At 37.7% G+C, this 21,481-nt stretch overlaps 1 protein-coding gene across 1 annotated transcript in view; it reads right to left on the minus strand.

Annotated features, from left to right (window-relative positions):
- Tex11 (testis expressed 11) overlaps positions 1-21,481 on the minus strand; it is a 301,157-nt gene that overhangs the window by 135,926 nt on the left and 143,750 nt on the right. Inside the window, exon 16 of the mRNA XM_036174947.1 lies at positions 18,782-18,884. Within this exon, the coding sequence (XP_036030840.1) occupies positions 18,782-18,884 (103 nt within the window). The remainder of the gene's footprint in view (positions 1-18,781; positions 18,885-21,481) is intronic.

A 21,481-nucleotide genomic window follows, 5' to 3' on the forward strand; every position in this document is an offset into this window, starting at 1 on the left:
TTTACAGTTGACTATTCCTCATTTTTATGATAGGTCTGCCCCTGGATATTGACTGTTTCTACAGACAGTATTCGACTCTCAAGGGAAGATTAGGGATAGAGCCTGGTGCTCTGAAGACAAAAATCAAACAAAAGAAAATGACACTACAGCCCAACTCCACCTTGAACACTGTAAACACTTCCACTGACAACAAGAAAGGTAACCTAAATGAATTAAAAACTTCAACCTGTGATCTAATTGTTGATGCACAAGTTCCAAAGCAAAAGAACATGGCACATGAAAAACCAAGACATGTGGTCTCCAAAAATCCCCAAGCCCAGAGTAAGGACCCTCAATAAGAGTGACTTAGATGAAGTTACAAATAATTTAAAAATGATGGTGATTATTATTATGTGCAAAAAAATAAAAAACTACAGAATAATCTTCTGAATGAGTTCCAAGAGAACACAAATGGCTGAATGATATATGAGTGTCAACACATACATAAAAATGGAATGAAGAATTGGAAGTACGGAAGAGAAAACAAACTGAAATGATGCTGAGATGAACAGTAAGTCAAATACAAAAGTCACTGGAAAACTTGCCAAGAGAAAGGATCATGAATATAAGGGCTTGAAGATGAAGTTAAAAATAAATTTTAAAAGCCATATGAAAGAAACATGTAAGAGCTCTGGAACACCATAAAACAACCAAATCTACAAATTATGGACATGAAGAAGAATTCCATGCCAAACGCATAGAAAATATTTTGACAATGGAAAACTTCACAAATTGAGGAAGAGTTCCATCCAAGTACAAGTGGCATATGAAACAATACAAAAGAAACTTCTTACATTATATTATAGTCATAACACTAAATACATTCATATATATAAATATATGAAACTGCAAGAGACAAAGACTGGATCGCATATAAAGCAGGGCCAGTTTTTTCTCATCAGAAAATTTAAAAGCCAGAAGGGCATGGAATACATCAGTATTTTAAGTTCAAAAAGATCACAACTACCAATCCAGACTACAGTACCTAGCAAAACAATATGTCCTAATTGATGGAGAAAGAGAAAAGTTCTGTGATAAAAGGAGCATAAGGAATTTATGGCCAATAAGCCAGCTTCACAGAGCATACCACTAGAAGGAATTCTTTGGGATGAAGAGAAAAATAAACATATCCAAGGGGCTATAGGAAAAAAAGTTAAAAATCCTAAAATTGTAGGATTAGAAAAACACCAAACACTACAGAATCAATAAAATGACCCTTTCTATACTAAACATCTCATTTACCCAATCAAAAGACAAAGATTAGTGGACTGGATTTTTAAAAATATGATCCACCTATTTTCTGCCTCTAAAAAACATACCTTGACATAAAGATAGACACTATCTTAGGCTATAAAGGATGGTAAAAGGTATTCCATGCACAAGAACTAGGAAACAAGAAGGCATTGCTATTCTAACAACTGACAAAATAGACTTCAGACTAAAACTAGTCAGAAGACATAAAGAGGATAACTTTACATTGATCAATGGAACCAATCAAGAAGGCATTACACTTCTAAACACATATGCACTGAACAGGGAGCACATGGAGTTTCATTAAAAAAAAACATTATTAGGAATAAAGTAGCAGGTTAACACAAACACAGTGAGCTACTTTGATACCCTATTCCCACCAAGAGGTCATAATAAAAAATGGAAAAACAACAAATTAAATGACAACCATAGATAAAATGGATTTAATAGATACCCAAAAAGCATTTTGCCCAAATACCATAGAATACATATCTTTCTCATCATTCCATGGAACTTACTCTATAACAGATTATATATATATATATATATATAATATGGTGCAGAGCAAGTATTTTAAAAAATCACAGAAATGGGGTTGGGGGAGAGGGCTCAGCAGTTGAGGGTCTTGTGGAGGGCCAAAATTAGTGTCACAGAACACACATCAGGTGGGTCACAAATTCCTGTAACTACAGTTTGTATTCAAATACTTCTAGTCTCTTTGGACACACACACACACACACACACACACACATACACACAGAGACAGAGAGACAGAGAGAGAGAGAGACAGAGAGACAGAGAGACAGAGAGAGAGAAACACACACCAAAAATAAATAAACAAAAATAAATCTTATTTAAAGTGCACATGAAAATTGAAATAACTTCTTGTATCCCATCTGATCACAACATAATAAATCTTAAAATCAACAGCATGAGAAACTATAGAAAATTCCCAAAACTTACAGAAAATAAACAGCACAATACTGAATGATAAATGAATTGTTGAATAAATTGAGAAGGAAATTAGAAATCCCCAGAACTGAATAAAAATGAAGACATAACATACCAAAACCTATAAGATACAATGAAAGCAATCTTAAGAAGGAAGTTTATAGCCATAAGTACCTACATTAAAAATTCATAGAAATCTCAAATAACTTAATTATGTCCTTCAAATCCTTGGAAAAACAAGATTAATCTAAACCCTGAAGCAGTGACTAAAAAGAAATAATAAACATCAGAGCAGAAATTACCTATAGAGAACAAAATAATTATAAAGAATCAATAAAACAAGGAATGGATTCTTTGGGGGAAAAATCAGTAAGGCTGACAAACATTTAACCAAACTAACTAAAAGAGAAAAGACCAAAATAGATATAGGTAGAGACAAAAAAGTAGACTTGACAAGCTACTAATGAAGTTCAGATCATAAGGACATACCTTAAAAACTTATATTCCACTGAATTGGAAAATCTAAAAGAAATGGGTTACTTCATAGATGAATATGAATATGACTTGCTAGAGTTAAATCAAGAAAATATAAAGAATTTTAACATAGCTACAACAAGTAACAAACTTGAAGTAATTAGAAAAAAAAAACCCACTAATTAGAAATAAATAACCCCACTAAAAAATGCCCAGGCCAACGAGGCAGTGCTGGAGAGCTCACCCCAATGGTGGCAATGGGTGATAGCCGGAAGGCTGACCAGCTTAGCTACCACCAAGGCCCAGAACCAAGGCCATGAGTTGGCCTCCCCCAAATCCACTGAATCTATGAACTGCTGGAACATGTGAAGGGGATGAACCTACAGATCCCAAACTGCAGGATCTCCATGACACAGGACAACAATAGCATATCCAAGAGGAGCCCCAGCAGGGAGGGCCCATTGTTGATAGTGTAGCAGAAGCCAGAGGCCTTGAACCGACCAATGACTCATGGCAAAAAATGCTCACAAGTAAAAGGTGAACTGTGTTAATCACTGGGCCACACTACAGCTTCCACAATGAGATTCTTCTCCTTTGTTATTTTTTTGTTTTTGTTTTTTCTTTTCAATTTTGTTTTAGTTTTTGGGGGAGGTTGCAAGGGCGAAGGGTGGAAGTGGGGGGGTGATGGGAAGATGAGTGGGATCAGGATGCATAATGTGAAATCAACAAAGAATCAATAAAAGTTAAAAGAAAAAAGTGTACAGGCCAAGATGGAGTATTACAGAATTCTACCAGATCTTTAAAAAAGAATTAACATCAATCCTTCTTAAATTATTCCATAAAATAGAAAATGAAGGAAGGCTTCCAAACTCTATAAAAAACCAGCCTCTCTCTCTCTCTCTCTCTCTCTCTCTCTCTCTCTCTCTCTCTCTCTCTCACACACACACACACACACACACACACACACACACACACACACAGAGAGAGAGAGAGAGAGAGAGAGAGAGAGAGAGAGAGAGAGAGAGAGAGAGAGAGAGATGGGGGATAGAGAATCACAGACTAGTGAACTTAGAAGCAAAAATCCTCAATAAAATATTTGCAAACCAAATTCAAGACTACACCATACCACCATGATTAGGGATGGTTCAATACACCAATCAACAAGCATAATACATTATATAAATATACTCAAGCACAGAAATAATGTGATAACCTCAATAGATACAGAAAAAGCCTTTGACAAAATCCAATGTTCTTTCACAATAAAAGCTTTGAAGAGATTAGGAATGCAGGAAACATATCTTAACATAATAAGAGCTATACATGAGAAACCTATAATCAGGATCATGCTAAATGGCGAAAGCTCCAAGCATTTTCACAGTCTGCATGCCTATTAAATATGGTACTCAGAGTCTAGCTAGAGCAGCAAAACAACAGAGAATTCAAATAGGAAGGGAAGAAGTCAAAGAATCATTATTTGTAGATGATACGATTCTATACATAAGGGGCTCTATAGACTTCACCAGAAACATTCAGAACTGACAAATACTCTTAGTAAAGTGAAGCATACAAAATTTACATCCAACATTCAGTACTCTTTCTATATATCATGACAAATACACTGAGAAAGATATCAGAGAGATAGTACCTTTTACAATTGCATTAAAAAAAATAAAATATCTTGGAATAAACTTAGACAAGGAAATGAATGACTGCTGTAATGAATGACTGCTGTAATGAAAACTTCAAAATGTTAAAGCAGGAAATTGAGGAAGAAATTATAAAATGGAAAGAATAGATTGGAAGAATTAATATTGTAAAAACAGCTATTCTCCCCAAAGAAATCTACAGATGCAATGCAATGAAAATTCCAACAGTATCCTAGGATCTATGATCTCCCCAACCAGAGGCTTTGATCAGGATTATAGTACCAGGCAGGAAATCTGTTCCCATGAACCAGCCCTCAAATCCAATCAGAAAGCCATTAGTTAACCCCTAACAGCTATGCCACTTCTGTACCAGTAGACATAGCTTGCCTAGCAGGTCAGTGCTGTGGCATACAGGGTCTAGTGCTAGATAACACCAATGATGTATTTTCTTCCAACACAGCATGCATAGCATTTTCTGGCACTATGAATGCTAGTCAATAGGGAAGAAGTTTTTCTGTCAGTGTGAGATTGATTTCTCTATATCCTGCAGCCAGCATGTATTTTTAGCAATAGGGTCTTATTGTGTGGTATTGGTGGGTAACCAAGGGCAATGGCAACAGCTTGTGTTTCTTTGGAGATGTCTGGGCCTCCCTAACCAATAACTCATAGAAAGGTATATCATGCCTTGTACTGTGGTTTTCATTTAATCACCATGTCTTCAAGAAGCAACAGTGTCAATCTACGCATGATAATTTTATTTGAACTCTTTTTTAGTTGTATTTTGAAATTAGTTTACTAACTAATGTCTTTCTGTTGTGATATATTGTGGATCCTAATAAGCATGCCTGAGAATCAGATAACAGAGCCAGACATTAGATTAGACATAGAGGTCAGGCAGTGGTGGCACACACCTATAATCCCAGCACTTGAGATCTCATGCCTTTGCTTGGGAAGCACACGTGCCTTTAATCCCAGGAAATAATATGGCAGGGCAGAGAAAGGTATTTAAGCTCTCTTTAGGCTGAGGATTTTGTAGAGGTAAAAACTAGTGCCTGGATGCTCTGCTTCTCTGATCTTTCAGCTTTCACCCTGATATCTGGCTCTGGGTTTTTTATTAAAAGACCAGCTAAGATTCAAACAACAAGTTTCCACAGAGCTTTTTCATAGATCTTTAGATTTTAGTTACCCTACTACTACCTCCCACTGCCCCCATTTCGCCTATCCCTATCCCCACTTAATCTTTTAACCCTTGGTATTCCCTACCTCTTCTTTCATTTCACATGTGTCCTATAATCCTTCTGTAGGGTGAGTCAGACCATAAAACCCCACCAATCCCAAGCCATTTGGAAAGGTACACCCCCTCCACAAGAAACTCTATATAAGCTCTGTACCCTGTTGAGTTTGATGCTTTCTCACCCTTGAGGCAGCCACCTTCCTGGATTCTTCCTTCCCAATAAATATCTTGAGTGAGGTTTATAACAACTTTCATCTGAGGATAGCAGAGCACAGTTGTTACACTCCAAGGGACCTAAGCTCTACTGGAGCATAGCAGAGCTGTAACACTTTTGCTGGGGATACTTTCCCTTAGTGGAGCAGAGCTGTAACACTTCTCCAGAGCAGAGCAGAGCTGTAACAACTTCAATGGGAAACCAACCCCTGCCAGAGCAGAGTTGTTGTGCTTAAATTGGGGAAACCTTTTCCTGGAGCAGAGATGTAAGCTGCTATGCTACAGTGACTTTACGGTATTCCTTGGCTCCCAAATACGAGGATACTTCCCAATCAGAGCTGCAATGTTTACATTACAGAACCATAGTAGCAAAACAGTGTGATTATTAATGCTAACTGAGGTGGGAAGATCATTTGGAAGGGAATTCTGGCTTGTATATGGTGAAGAAACTGAACTGGACACTAGCATCCATGCATTCATCGTTCTCATCCTCTGGCTGTGGATGTAATGTGTCCAGCAGCTTCCAAGTTCTACTGCACTGACGTTTCTACCATGATAGACTAAGTCTTGATCTTTGAACTTATTTCACCCTTAAATTAGCTTTGACAGAGTATTTATCACAGCAACATGGAAAGAAGCTATGACAGATGGGATGGTACAAGTATAAAAACAGACAGGAAGATCAATGGAATGTTAGTGAATAGGGGGCCCATATAGAAGCCAACACAGTAAGAACCACCCAATTTTTGAAAAAGATGCCAGAAATAAACATTGGGAAAAAAGACATCCTCTCAGCAAATGTTGCTGGGGAAAGTGGACAGCTAAACGTGAAAGAATGAAATCAGGTCCTTATCTCTCATCCTGCACAAGAATTAAATCCAAAAGGATTAAATATCTTTTATTATTATTATTTTATTATTATTATTATTATTATTATTATTATTATTATTATGTGTTTTAATTTTATACATCAGCCATTGGTTCCCCTGTCCTCCCCCCTCCCACCCCCACCCTCACCTTCCCCCCAGCCCCTTCCCTCCATTCCCGTCTCCTCCAGGACCAAGACACCCCTGGGGATTCATTTAAACCTGGTGGATTCAGTACAGGCAGGTACTATTCACTCCTCTTTCTCCATAGTTGGACACCTGGAGCTCCACCTGGGGCCTGGCTGAGGATCTCTAAATCCACTTCCATCAGTTATTGGATGAGAGTTCCAAGACGACTGTTAGGGTGTTTGGACATCTGATCACCAGACTGGGTCAGATCAGGCTTTGTCTCGACCATTGCCAGCAGTCTACAGAGGCTGTATCATTGTGGGTTTCTGGGGACCTCTCAAGCACTCTGCCTATTCCTGTTCTCATGTGGTCATCATTTATCATGGTCTGTTATTCCTTGTTCTTCCTTTCTGTTCTTGATCCAGCTGGGATCTCCTGCTCCCCTAAGTTTTCTTTCCCTCAAATCTTGCCCTTCATTACTCCCACTGTCGTCCAGGTTGTTCAAGTAGAGTAAGAAAAGGTAAGGACACAACAAGATATAGATACAGGTATGCACTTTCTGATTAGGCCTCTAGCCATTTAGGAAAAACAACCAACAATTGGCAAATGAGGCATGGTAAAATTTTAAAACTTTTATACAAGCAAATGGTTAATTGAATGAATAGATGGCCTACAGAATGGAAATTTTTGTCAGCTATTCATCTGAAGAAGACATAATATCTAGAATACAGAAAGGACTAAAAAAAAAAAACTAAATAAATAGCCCAGTAAAAATGAGAAATTATGCTACTTGGTCTGACAATGCTCCCTTCAAGAACCATAAATAAACAAAAATGCCAGTACCAGGTACAAGAAACCAACTTTCAAATGAGTGGTCAGGGTAGTCCAAGTGACTCCCCAAACCATTGGTGTAGCTCTTGGTTGCCTCTTGGAAGTTGAGGATAAGCCCCTATTCCTGAAGACAGTGCACGCTTTGGACACAGGACTGAGGGGGATTCAAGATGGAAATAGAAAATCTGAGTAAACAAACAGGAACTTCAGAGGCAAATATAACCAATAGAATGCAAGAGATGGAACAGAGGGTCTCTTGATGTTGAAGATACGTTAGAAGAAATAGATTCATCAGTCAAAGAAAACAACAAAACCAACAAAGTCATGACCCAAAATGTCCAAGAAATTTGGGACACTATGAAAAGACCAAACCTACAAATAATAGGGATAGAGGAAGGAGAAGAATACCAACTCAAAGGCACAGAACATATATTTAACAAGATCATAGAAGAAAACTTTCCCAACTTAAAGAAGGAAATGCCTATGAAGATACAAGAAGCCTACAAAGAACACCAAACAGACTAGACCCCCCAAAAAAGACCCCTCGCCACATAATAATTAAACAACTAAACGTACAGAATAAAGAAAGAATATTAAGGACAGCAAAGGAAAAAGGCCAAGTGACTTATAAAGGTAAACCCATCAGAATAACACCCGATTTCTCAAAGGAGACTTTAAAAGCCAGAAGCACCTGGACAGATATAATGCAGACACTAAGAGACCATGGATGCCAGCCTAGACTAATATACCCAGCAAAACTTTCAATCATCATAGATGGAGTGAACAAGACATTCCAAGACAAAGCCAGATTTAAACAATACTTATCTACAAACCCAGTACTACAGAAAGCACTAGAAGGAAAATTCCAACCTAAGGAAGGCAGATACACCCACGAAAACACAGGCAATAGGTAACACCACAGCAGTAAACCCCAAAGAAGAGAAGTACAGACACAATACCACCAAAATAATAATAATAATAATAATAATAATAATAACAACAACAACAGGAATGAACAATCACTGGTCATTAATATCCCTTAATATCAATGGGCTTAATTCACCTATAAAAAGACACAGAATAACAGAATGGATATGAAAGCAGGACCCATCTTTGTGCTGCATACAAGAAACACACCTCAAATTCAAAGATAGACACTACCTAAGAATAAAAGGCTGGGAAAAGACTTTCTAATCAAATGGTCTTAAGAAGCAAGCTGGTGTGGCCATTCTAATATCCAGCAAAATAGACTTCAAACTAAAATCAATCAAAACAGATCAAGAAGGACATTACATACTCTTCACAGGAAAGATCCACCAAGATGAAGTTTCAATTCTGAACACTTATGCCCCAAACACAAGGACACCCACATATGTAAAAGAAACATTACTAAAGCTTAAATCACACATAAAACCCCACACATTAATAGTGGGAGACTTCAACACCCCACTTTCACCTCTAGATAGATCCGCCAAATTGAAACTTAACAGAGAAATAAAGGACTTAACTGATGTTATGACTCAAATGGACTTAATCGATATCCACAGAACATTCCACCCAAACAAAAAAGAAAATACCTTCTTCTCAGTACCCCATGGAACCTTCTCTAAAATTGACCACATACTTGGCCACAAAGCAAATCCCAACAGGTACAAAACAATTGGAATAACCTCCTGCATTCTATCAGACCACCATGGTTTAAAGTTAGATTTCAACAACAACAAAAACTACAGAAAACCTACAATCTAATGGAAACTGAATAATGCTCAACTGAATCACCAATGGGTTAAGGAAGAAATAAAGAAAGAAATTACAGACTTCCTAGAGATCAACGAAAATGAATACACCACATACCCAAACTTATGGGACACTATGAAAGCAGTGCTAAGAGGAAAATTCATAGCACTAAATGCCCACATAAAGAAGTTGGAGAAATCTCACACTAGTGACTTAACAGCACACCTGAAAGCTCTAGAACAAGAAGAAGCAAAGTCTCCCAGGAAGAATAGACACCAGAAAATTATCAAATTGAGAGCTGAAATCAATAAAATAGAAACAAAGAGAAAAATACAAAAAAATAATGAAACAAACAGTTGGTTCTTTGAGAAAATCAACAAGATACACAAGCCGTTATCCAAACTAACCAAAATATATAGAGAGAACATCCAAATTAACAAAATCAGAAATGAAAAGGGGGACATAACAACAGACAATGAGGAAATCCAGAGAATCATCAGGTCATACTTCAAAAACCTCTACTCCACAAAACTGGAAAATCTAAAAGAAATGGATAATTTTCTGGATAGGTACCACATACCTAAGTTAAAACAAGACCACAAAAACCATTTAAATAGTCCAATAACCCCTAAGGAAATAGAATCAGTCATTAAAAGTCTCCCAAACAAAAATGCCCAGTACCAGATGGTTTCAGCGCAAAATTCTACCAGCTCTTCAAAGAAGACTTAATACCAATACTCTTTAAATTGTTCCACACAATAGAAGCAGAAGGAATATTACCAAACTCCTTCTATGAGGCTACAATTACCCTGATTCCTAAACCAAACAAAGATGTAGCAAAGAAAGAGAACTACAGACAGATCTCCCTCATGAACATTGATGCAAAAATACTCAATAAAATTCTGGCAAACAGACTCCAAGAACACATCAAAACAATTATCCACCATGATCAAGTAGGCTTCATCCCAGGGATGCAAGGGTGGTTCAACATATGAAAGTCTGTCAATGATAAACAAACTCAAAGAAAAAAAAAACACACGATCATCTCATTAGATGCAGAAAAGGCATTTGACAAAATCCAACACCCTTTCATGATAAAGGTCTTGGAGCTATCAGGAATACAGGGAACATACCTAAACATAATAAAGGCAATCTACAGTAAGCCAACAGCCAACATCAAATTAAATGGAGAGAAACTCAAAGCAATATGTAGTGGGATTGTGTTCCCCAAAATATTGTGTGTTCTCCGAAATAAACATATCTGGGGTCAGAGAACAGACAGACACTAGATACAGAGCCACACATGGTGGCTAGAAAATGGGAAGGGTAAGCCATAGCAGAAGTTGGTCGGTGGTGGTGCTTGCCTTTAATCCCAGCACTTGGGAGGCAGAGCTAGCTGGATCTCTGAGTTCAAGGCCACTTTAGAAACAGCTAGGCATGGTGACACATGCCTTTAATCCCAGAAATCCAGCCTTTAATCCCAGGGAGTGACAGCAGAAAGTAGAAAGATATATAAGGCGTGAGGGCCAGAAACTAGAAGCATTTGGTTAGTTAAGCATTTGGCTGGTTTAGCATTCAGACTTTGGAGCAGCACAGTTCAGCTGAGATTCATGTGGAGGAGGACTCAGAAACTTCCAGCCTGAGGAAACAGGATCACCTGAGGAACTAGTAAGGTGAGGAAGCTGTGGCTTGTTCTGCATTTCTGATCTTCCAGCATTCACCCCAATACCTGGCTTGGTTTGATCTTATTAATAAGACCTGTTAAGATTCATGCTATAGCAATACCACTAAAATCAGAAACAAGGCAAGGCTGTCCCCTCTAACCACACTTATTCAATATAGTACTTGAAGTTCTAGCCAGAGCTATAAGACAACATAAGGAGATTAAGGGGATACAAATTGGAAAGGAAGAAGTCAAGCTTTCCCTATTTGCAGATGACATGATAGTATACATGAGTGACCCCAAAAATTCAACCAAGGAACTGATACAGCTTATAAACACCTTCAGCAACATAGCAGGATGCAAGATCAACTCAAAAAAATCAGTAGCCCTCTTATATACAATAGACAAACAGGCTGAGAAGGAAATCAGAGAAACATCATCCTTTTCAATAGCCAAAAATTATATAAAAAACCTTGGGGTAACTCTAATTAAGCAAGTGAAGGACCTATATGACAAGAACTTTAAGTCTCTGAAAAAAGAAATTGAAGAAGATGTCAGAAAGTGGAAAGAGCTCCCATGCTCATGGATAGTCAGGATTAACATAGTAAAAATGGCGATCTTACCAAAAGCAATCTACAGATTCAATGCAATCCCCCTCAAAACCCCAACACAATTCTTCACAGACCTGGAAAGAATAATACTCAACTTCATATCAAAAAACAAAAAAGCCAGGATATCCAAAAGAATCATGTACAATGAAAGAACCTCTGGAGGCATCACGATCCCCGACCTCAAGCTCTACTATAGAGCTACAGTAGTAAAAACAGCTTGGTACTGGCATAAAAACCAACATGTGGACCAATAAAATCAAATTGAAGACACTGACATTAATCCACACACCTATGAACATATAATTTTTGACAAAGAAGCCAAAACTGTAAAATGGAAAATAGAAAGCATCTTCAACAAATGGTGCCGGCATAACTGGATGTCAATGTGTAGAAGGCTGCAAATAGATCCATATCTGTCATTGCACACAAAATTTAAGTCCAAGTGGATCAAAGACCTCAACATAAATCCAGTTACTCTGAACCTGATAGAAGAGAAAGTAGGAAGTAGTCTTGAACGCATTGGCACTGGAGATCACTTTCTAAATATAACGCCAGTAGCACAGACACTGAGAGAAACAATCAATCAATGGGACCTGTTGAAACTGATAAGCTTTTGTAGAGCAAAGGACATGGTCAACAAGACAAAGCAACTGCCTACAGAATGGGAAAAGGTCTTCACCAACCCCACATCTGACAGAGGGCTGATATCCAGAATATATAAAGAACTCAAGAAATTAGACATCAAAATGCCCAACAGTCCAATTGAGAAATGGGCTCTAGAACTAAACAGAGAATTCTCAACAGAGGAAGTTCAAATGGCTGAAAGACATTTAAGGAATTGCTCAACATCCCTAATTATCTGGGAAATGCAAATCAAAATGACTCTGAGATACCAATGAATGCTTGTACAGCCACTTTGGAAATCAATATGGGGCTTCCTTAGAAAATTGGGAATCCATATCCCCCAAGACCCAGCTATAGCACTCTTGGGCATATACCACAAGGGCATTTGCTCAGCTATGTTCATATTAGCATTGTTTGTAATAGCCAGAACCTGGAAACAACCTAGATGCCCTTCAACTGAAGAATGGATAAAGAAAATATGGTACATATACACAATGGAGTACTATTCAGCAGAGAAAAACATTGACATCATGAGGTTTGCAGGCAAATGGATGGATCTAGAAAAAAATCATGCTGAGTGAGGTAACCCAGACTCAGAAAGACAAACATGGTATATACTCACTCATAGGAGGACACTAGATGTAAAACAAAGATGACTAGACTGCTACTCACAACTCCAGGGAGGCTCCCTAAAAAAAAACAGGACCCTAGAAAAGACACAGGAATTGCCCAATAACAGAAAAATGGATGAGATCTACAAGAACAACCTGGACAACAGTGGGGGTAATGAAGCCCAAGGTTCGGGGGGAAAGAGAGCTTAAGGGAACAGGAGATCCCAGCTGGATCAAGAACAGAAAGGGAGAACAAGGAATAACAGACCATGATAAATGAAACCACATGAGAATAGGAAGAAGCAAAGTGCTAGCGAGGTCCCCAGAAATCCATAATGATACCTCCACTGTATAATATTGGCAATGGTGGAGAGAAAGCCTTACGGTTGTGCTGGAACTCTCATCCAATAACTGATGGAAGTGGATGCAGAGAGCCTCAGCCAGGCCCCAGGTGGAGCTCCAGGAGTCCAATTGTCGAGAAAGAGGAAGTTCTGCAAGAGTGTGAATTGTTGAGACCAAGATTGGAAAAGCACTGGGACAAATAGCCAAACTAATGGAAACACATGAATTATGAACCAAAAGCTGTGGATCCCCCAACTGGATCAGGCCCTCTGGATAAGTGAGACAATTGAATAGCTTGAATTGTTTGGGAGGCATCCAGGCAGTGGGACCCGGACCTGTCCTTAGTGCATGAGCTGGCTGTTTGGAGCCTTGGGGTTATACAGGGACACTTTGCTCAGCCTGGAAGGAGGGGACTGGACCTGCCTGTACTGAATCCACCAGGTTTAAATGAATCCCCAGGGGAGTCTTTGCCCTGGAGGAGATGGGAATGGGGGGAGCTGGGAGGAAGGCAGGGCCAGGGGCGGGAGGGGGGAAGACAGGGGAACCCATGGCTGATATCGAAAATTAAATTAAAAAGTAATAAAAAAATTCTCTGCAAAAAAAAAAAAAAAGAAATCAGTGTAGAGTTTTCTCAAAAGACTGAAAACATAACTTCCATATAACCCAACTCCACCATTCCTGCACACATACCCTACTGCAGAGATACTTTGCAGACCCATGTTCACTGCACTGCTGCTCTATTACCAAAAGTTAGGAAATGGAATCAACCTAGATGTCCAGCATTGAAAGAAGAAATAATGAAGATGTGAAAGAAGTTTTATTGAGCCACAAAAAATAGAGTTTTCAGGAAAATAGGCAGAATTAGAAAATACATTAGGTGAAGTAAGACAAAACCCCATGTGCTGTGGATATCACTCTGTATAAATAAAATGCTGATTGGCCAGTAGCCAGGCAGGAAGTATAGGCAGGACAAGAGAGAAGAGAATTCTGGGAAGTGGAAGGCGGAGAGAGAGATACTGCCAGCTGTTGCCATGATAAGCAAGATGTAAGGTACTGGTAAGCCTCGAGCCACATGGCAAAGTATAGATTTATAGAAATGGGTTAATTTAAGATAGAAAAAGTAGATAACAAGAAGCCTGCCACGGCCATACAGTTTGTAAATGTTATAAGTCTCTGCTTTCTTGGTTGGGTCTGAGTGACTGTGGGACTGGCGGGTAAGAGAGATTTGTCCTGAAGGTGGGCCAGGCAGGAAAAATCTAACTACACCCATGTTTTCTCTCAAATATTTTGGTATGTTCATTTATGTGGGAGTATGTGTAGAGCCAGAAAACTAGAAAGGGGCCCATGAGAGAAGTAAAAAGATTCTTTAAGGGAGTGAGGTTAGTGGAATGCATGTGATATAAAAGTGGAAGTGGGAACAGCAGGAGTGGAAAGGATTGAGAGGGGGCAGCAACAAAGAAGAGAGAATGGGGTAGGGGACGTCTCAATCATAAGTAATGATGTACAAAAAAGCCATACAGAGATCTATCTGATCACTGGTAAGTGAATTTAAAACAAAACAAATGAAAAGAATTTGAATGAATATACCTTACATGGGTGGTAAAGCTACTTGCAGAAGCCATGGGATACAAACTGAAAACCTCAGTGCCAGGAGTGGTCAGAGAAGCCCTGGAGGCCCCCAAAACAATACAGGTAATTGCCACTGCTGTTGGTTGCTCACCAGAAACCTATAGTTAAAAATACCATACACCCTAGTCTCAGGACACAGAGACGTCCTGCTGGAACTGGACTGGAAGCTGCTTGTTCCTTCCTGGCTAGCCGTCATAGTGCCAGGAGGTGCTACGGAGGTTACTCAGGGAGAACTGCCATCAATAGTCTTACTCAGCTGGGAGCAACACCACCAACCAGCCAGGTGATGACAACTGGTGGCAAGTCTGATACGAGAGCCTACTTTTTGATTGGACTTCAGGTCTGATCCACAGGAAAGAATTCATTTCTGGTACTGGGAACCTAGTCAAAAGCCCATAGCTTAGCAAGTCATAGGCCCTACTGTGGAAACTATTGTTGTTTTGATAAATTGGTATGATGTACCCACTAAAATGCCTAACCAACCTTGTTTATGCCCACAGATTAGTGCTATTGTCAGTTTTAATCAGAGAAGATTATTTTCTTATTTTTGAGATTATAACAACAACATTTCTCCCTTCCTTTTCCACCCTTCAAACCCTTCCATATATGTTTCCTTGCTCTCTTTCAAATTTGGGGCCTCTTCTTTGTTATTATATGCATATATATACTTATTCCTAAATATAACCTGCATAGTCTATGTGTCACTTGTATGTATGTTTTCAGAGCTGACCAATGGCTATTGAATAGCCAATTGGTGTGCTCTTCTCTGGGGAAGACAATTTCTCCTACTCTCAGCATTCCTTAGTTGCCTGTAGTTCTTTGGGTATATGCCTGGGCTAGTCAACAGCCTATCATGGAGAAGGGGAAAGATCTAGGGCTCCACACCTAATTGAAGTTTTAAACACATTTAATGGTAAATGGGGGGGGGGGGTTATGCAGGAATTGAAATCCACAGATACCGATAATGAATCTATTTATTAAGGGGTTATATGGGGTATCAACTCACTGATACAGGATAAGGGAAATCCATCATAGAGTCCTGGAAGGCTGAGAGCTGGTCCCACGCTGCTTCCCACTGCCTGAGTCAGTCTCCACTGTTCAAGAACACATAAGAGAGAAGGGGTCCCGAGTATATACTCTTCAGGTATTAAGCTAGCCAAGAGGCCACACCCTAGTATCTGATACCCCAAGGTCATAGGTGGAGCAAATACCCACTACATCTCCCCTTTTTGTCTAAGTTCTAAACCTAACACAAACCATATACAATAGGAATGATTATCAAGTATTGTCTAGGAGAAGGAAAAGGTAATAACATAAATAAAAATGGAAATACAACCAACAAAAACAACATCAAACAAGAAGCACTTACTAAATGTTCAGAAATGTCCAGACCATATGTAAATGGTAAATTACAGAGATTATACCAATAGCTGTCCTATCATAAAGAATCTAACTCTAGTACCTAATATGTTCTTATAAGATACAAGAGAACTATAACTGTTAACTATCTAGTCTTCAACCCCATCAAAGACCTGAGATGGAAAACAATATTACCTGAGTAAACAGGAAGTGCAAGCAAGCTACTTTTTAAAAATTTCAAAAATTGACAGAGACAACTGGCAGCCTAGACAGTCACCTAATGTTTCTCAGCACTGTTGGGACATCCATTTTTGGCTATAGGCCTAGAATATCTGACAGACCATTTTCAGAAGGAGGAATTTTGAAAGACTGTCTTACCCTGTCTTGGCAAGGTTCAGCAGTCACTTTTCCTTGTGTACTGCTCGTCCAGAAAGGACATCGTGCATATTGTCAGCAGCCAAGGCAAGGGCAGTTCTTTGACCAGCAGGCCATTTTTGTGTCAAGAAGACAAACCTCCATATGGAACATCTTCAAAGCCCAAAATTTTCTCAGGAGTAGATTGATGTTGCCAGGAGCAATCATGTCTTGCGTCAACAGAATTCTAAGTTATCAAAACATTTAAATGCCATATTCTCTAGATCTATGAAGTGTTTAAAGATTACCTATCCATCTCACATACATTTCTGTATATCTGGAAAACCTGGCTACATGACTATGATTATTACCAGCCTGAGTGACTATAAGTCTGTATTTCTTAACAACCTAAATACCTTAAGGACTAAGGCTTCACATATAAAAGTAAACAATCTGTAAACAGATGTACAGTATTTTATTCTGTGGTATAACCACTGATAAGGTGCCCATAAATAAGCCCTTACTCATGCTTCATAAACAACCCTAATGAAATTCATTAGGTCTTCAAAAAAAAAAAAAAAGAAAGTAGGTGAATTAGTTGAGGAAAATGAAGGGGATCAGTGGGAGTATCAGAGGAACAAGAAAAGAATAATAGGAGTTAAATATGAATATGATTAAAATATATTATATACATATGTGAAATGTCATAATAAAACCTACTATTATGCATAATCCATATATTATTTAAACATTTAAAAGGGACAGTAAAATGGCTTAGTAGATAAAAGGTGCTTACTTCACAAGCCTGTTGACCTGAGTTGAATCCCAGAACCCATACGAACATGGGAGACACCAACTCCACGAAGTTTTCATTTAAACTCCAAATAGTGTGGCATCGCGCACACAGACACACACACAGACACACACACACACACACACACACACACACACACACACACACACTTTTTAATTTAATAGGTGAAATAATTCTATTTAAAATTAAGTTAAAGGGAAAAGTTTAATAAGGTAACTTTTTCCACTTTCACTGGTAAAAATGTCTCATGAAATTTAAAGTTATTTTATCCCTTAATATACTGTATCAACATGCCTTTAATCCCAGCACTCCGGGAGGCAGAGGCAGGTGGATCTCTGTGAGTTCAACACGAGCCTGGTCTACAAAGTGAGTCTTAGGACAGCCAGGGCTACATAGTGAGACCCTGTCTCAAAAACCAACAAGAACTCTCTCTCTCTCGGTGTGTGTGTGTGTGTGTGTGTGTGTGTGTGTGTGTGTGTGTGTGTGTATCCAGAAGTCACTACTGAAAATAGTAAATACAGACATGAAAACAATATTAACCTTGATACAGAGCTAACTCTAACTTACTACTTTTTCATTATTATTGAGGTATAGAACACCTTTTGTTATATATTAAATTATGTTTTTCTAGCATGCATAATGGAATCTCTGGTGCACAGTAAATGAAAATAATTTAGTAGTTAGATTGGAATAGTTTGTTTCCATCCATTTGCTTAAGTGTCTTAATTTCCTTTAATAAATGGCAATTTGTCTACAGTTCAGATTGCTTCAGAATTTGCTCAACTACCCAAAAATAGAAAGGCTGAAAACTTTAAATGAGTATATGCATATATGTAACTTATTAAATATACACATGTGCATGTAGTCACATCAGCTAAGAAACTATGCTTCAGTTAATGGGAGAACATAGCACTAGTGAGAAGTGCATCATGTGTCTACCATTCTAACACCATCTCTTTGTGAAGAAATACTCCACTTGGAGATTAGGGGTTTTTATTATTAGTTTACAACATTAGTGAACAAGTCAAAAGGTACCCAAAGACTTCGTTTTTTAGGTTAATTCTTAACTGATGTGAATTTTTATTATGATTGCCCTTCCTGTAACTTTTAAAACTTTTGAGTAGGCTGGCTCAAATGACAAAGTATAAACAAGTATAGTGATAAAAATTTTCTCCAATTATTTTCCAATATTTTCCCATTTCAGATCCTCTGGATAGTTCCTTTTTTTTCTTTTACATACCCTCCAGTTCCTCTGTGCATTATTGTATAATTTTTATGTAAAAGTAATTATATCTCTTTAGTACAGTTGTCGTTAAAACAGTGTATTTATTTTTTATTGTGAATTTTTTACTCTTTGAGGATTTTTACTGTTCATATTAATACATAAAGACCATTTATACCTCTGTCAGAGTTGCCCTCCATGATTGCAATCTTGAATATGTAAAATTGAGTGAATATGTTTGTAGGATCCTGTTGCTCAGCTTCTGTTACTGCCTCTTTAGCCTGAAAAGAAAAACATTGGCTTGATTTTATAAAAGTCCTTATCTTATTTTACTAATATTATTGATAGACACAATAGTTGAGGGGTATTCAACTATTAAAAGAAATAAACCTAAAATAAAGATCTGTTGTCTTAGAAGGCTAGGGAAATAGTCTTGCTTTTATAACCAGAGTGAATAAGTCATGTCAAAATAACTTTCCTTCTGAAAACAACCATAAATGGTGGATAATATGCTTTAATTTTTTGATAATAATAAGATAATATAAAAGGACAACTGGGAAAGTAGCAAAAGAGTTATGAAACCAAAATTAAGGAAAAGTAAAGTCCCAGAAAGGTAAGCAGAGAATTAAAACTAATTTTGGTTGCTAGGTATTTGTGAATGTAAACAAATGTTCACTGAAAATTTGGCAGGCCTTGGTCAATCAGGAACTAGACATCAAGTTCCACAAAATCACATAGTTAGACTAAGATTAAGTCAGAAGTAAACTTGCTCCTACCCATAGCCATTCCAGGAGACCTCAGAGAAAGTTACTTTGGCACTGAGTAAAAGGCAGCACAGCACACAGAGGGAAATGTTTCTTGAGCTGTTAAGACAAGTAGACTTGTTTGTTTGCAGCTCTAAATTTCAGTATTTGGTGGGCAGTGGGCTCAAAAGACCTGCAGTTATGAATAATTGCTCCCAAACATATGCAAGAAGAAATAGAAATCCTTTCTGGGAGAAGGGACATTCATTTTAGGCTTCAAAATATTTCATAAATAATTGTTCAATGATAATAAACTTTAAACATTAAATAATAACCAAATACCCTATAAAACCAGGCACCATAAAAGAATAACAGCAGAAATAATAGTTAAAATAAATGGATATTCGAGATACAGAAACTGGGATAATAAAAAACTACTTACAAAACATCTATGTTTTCAAAGTTTGAAAAAATAACATATTAAAAACACAAGTAGGCAGATTAGTAGTAGTACATAGTGAGACAATTATAGTGATCTTTCAAGATTGTTTACATTCTAATTAAGTGTTTTAAATTTTTTTGACTATCATTGAACTTAATGTAAACAAAGACTAATTTTAAATATTTTTTATTTTTATGTGTACGTGTGCTATGCCTACATGTATACATGTGCATTTACATGTATGTCTGGTACTTCAGGTCCTAGAAGAGGGCAGCAGATCCCCTGGAACTGGAGTTACAGTCTGTTGTGAGCCATTATGTGAGTGCTGTGAAATAAACCTGAGATCCTCTGCAAGAATAGACATTGTATTTTAACCACTGGGCCACCTCTCCACATCCAAAGGCTATTTTAAAATGTGACCTTGAAAGTTTGAAAGAAAGGAACTTCTTAAACTGAAATATATAATAAGCAAGATGGAAACAAAGCAAACAGGTTGAATAGTAGATTAGAAATAGGTGAAGAGAAATTTAATTATCTTCAAGATAAAACAGAAAGGAAGTAACAAAGAGGATGGGGTAAGTCACTGGTAAAGGACTTGCCTAGCATGAACGATGCCCTAGGTTCGGCCTCCAGCACCACAATCATAAAAATAATAAAATATTATCATAAAGAGTAAGTCAGCAAGAAAGATTATAAATAGAGAGGACAGTTAAAGGATTCTGTACTTTCTAGAACAGTAACTAAAAAAGATAGTAACTTTCACATGAGTGCAGGATAGGAGATGAAATAGAAAAGAAATACTGAGGATAGTCTTTCCAACATGCATATGCAAAAGCAAACAAATGAAAAAGCCTAGACACAGACCATACTACAAATAAATTATATCTTAAAAGGAAACTTAAAACTATAAAACTTGGGGGCTGGAGAGGTGGTTCAGCTGTTAAGGGCACTGGCTGCTCTTCCAGAGGACCTGGGTTTGATTCCCAGCACCTATATGGCAGCTCACAACTGTCTGTAACTCCAGTTCCAGGGACTCTGATGCCAATGCACATAAAATAAAGTTAAATAAATTAAAAAACAGGCAGAGAAATTTTTTAAAACTATAAAACTCACAGAAGATAACATAAGAGAAAAATCTAGGTGACTTTGTGTTTGGCAATAACTTTTTAAGTATGAAAACAAAATCATTTCCAAAAAAGAAAAACAAATGGCAAGTTGGACTCCATTAAAATTTAAAATTTCTGAATTTCTGATGTAGACATGATAGAGCACACCTGTATTCTTAGCACACTAATAGGAAGCTGAGGCAGGAGGATAGCAAGGTCAAGGCCAGCATAGGCTGCATAGCAAGATCCTGTCTGGAAAACAAAATAAAACCAGCCCCAAATTATTAAATACTTCTGTGAGGGACATATTTAAGGGAATAATAGCAAATTACATATTAGGAGAAAATATGTTATTGACATAAAAACAGACAGGTGGATCAATGGAATCGAATCAAAGACCCAGACACAAATCTACATACCTATAAACACCTAAGTTTTTACAAAGAAGTCTAAACTATACAATGGAAAAAGGAGAGCATCTTCAACAAATGATGCTGGCATAACTGGATGTCAACATGCAGAAGAATGCAAATATATCCATATGTATTGCCCTGCACAAAACTCAAGTCCAAGTGAATCAAAGACCT

This window comes from Onychomys torridus, chromosome X (assembly GCF_903995425.1).
Source record: "Onychomys torridus chromosome X, mOncTor1.1, whole genome shotgun sequence".
NCBI lineage: Eukaryota > Metazoa > Chordata > Mammalia > Rodentia > Cricetidae > Onychomys > Onychomys torridus.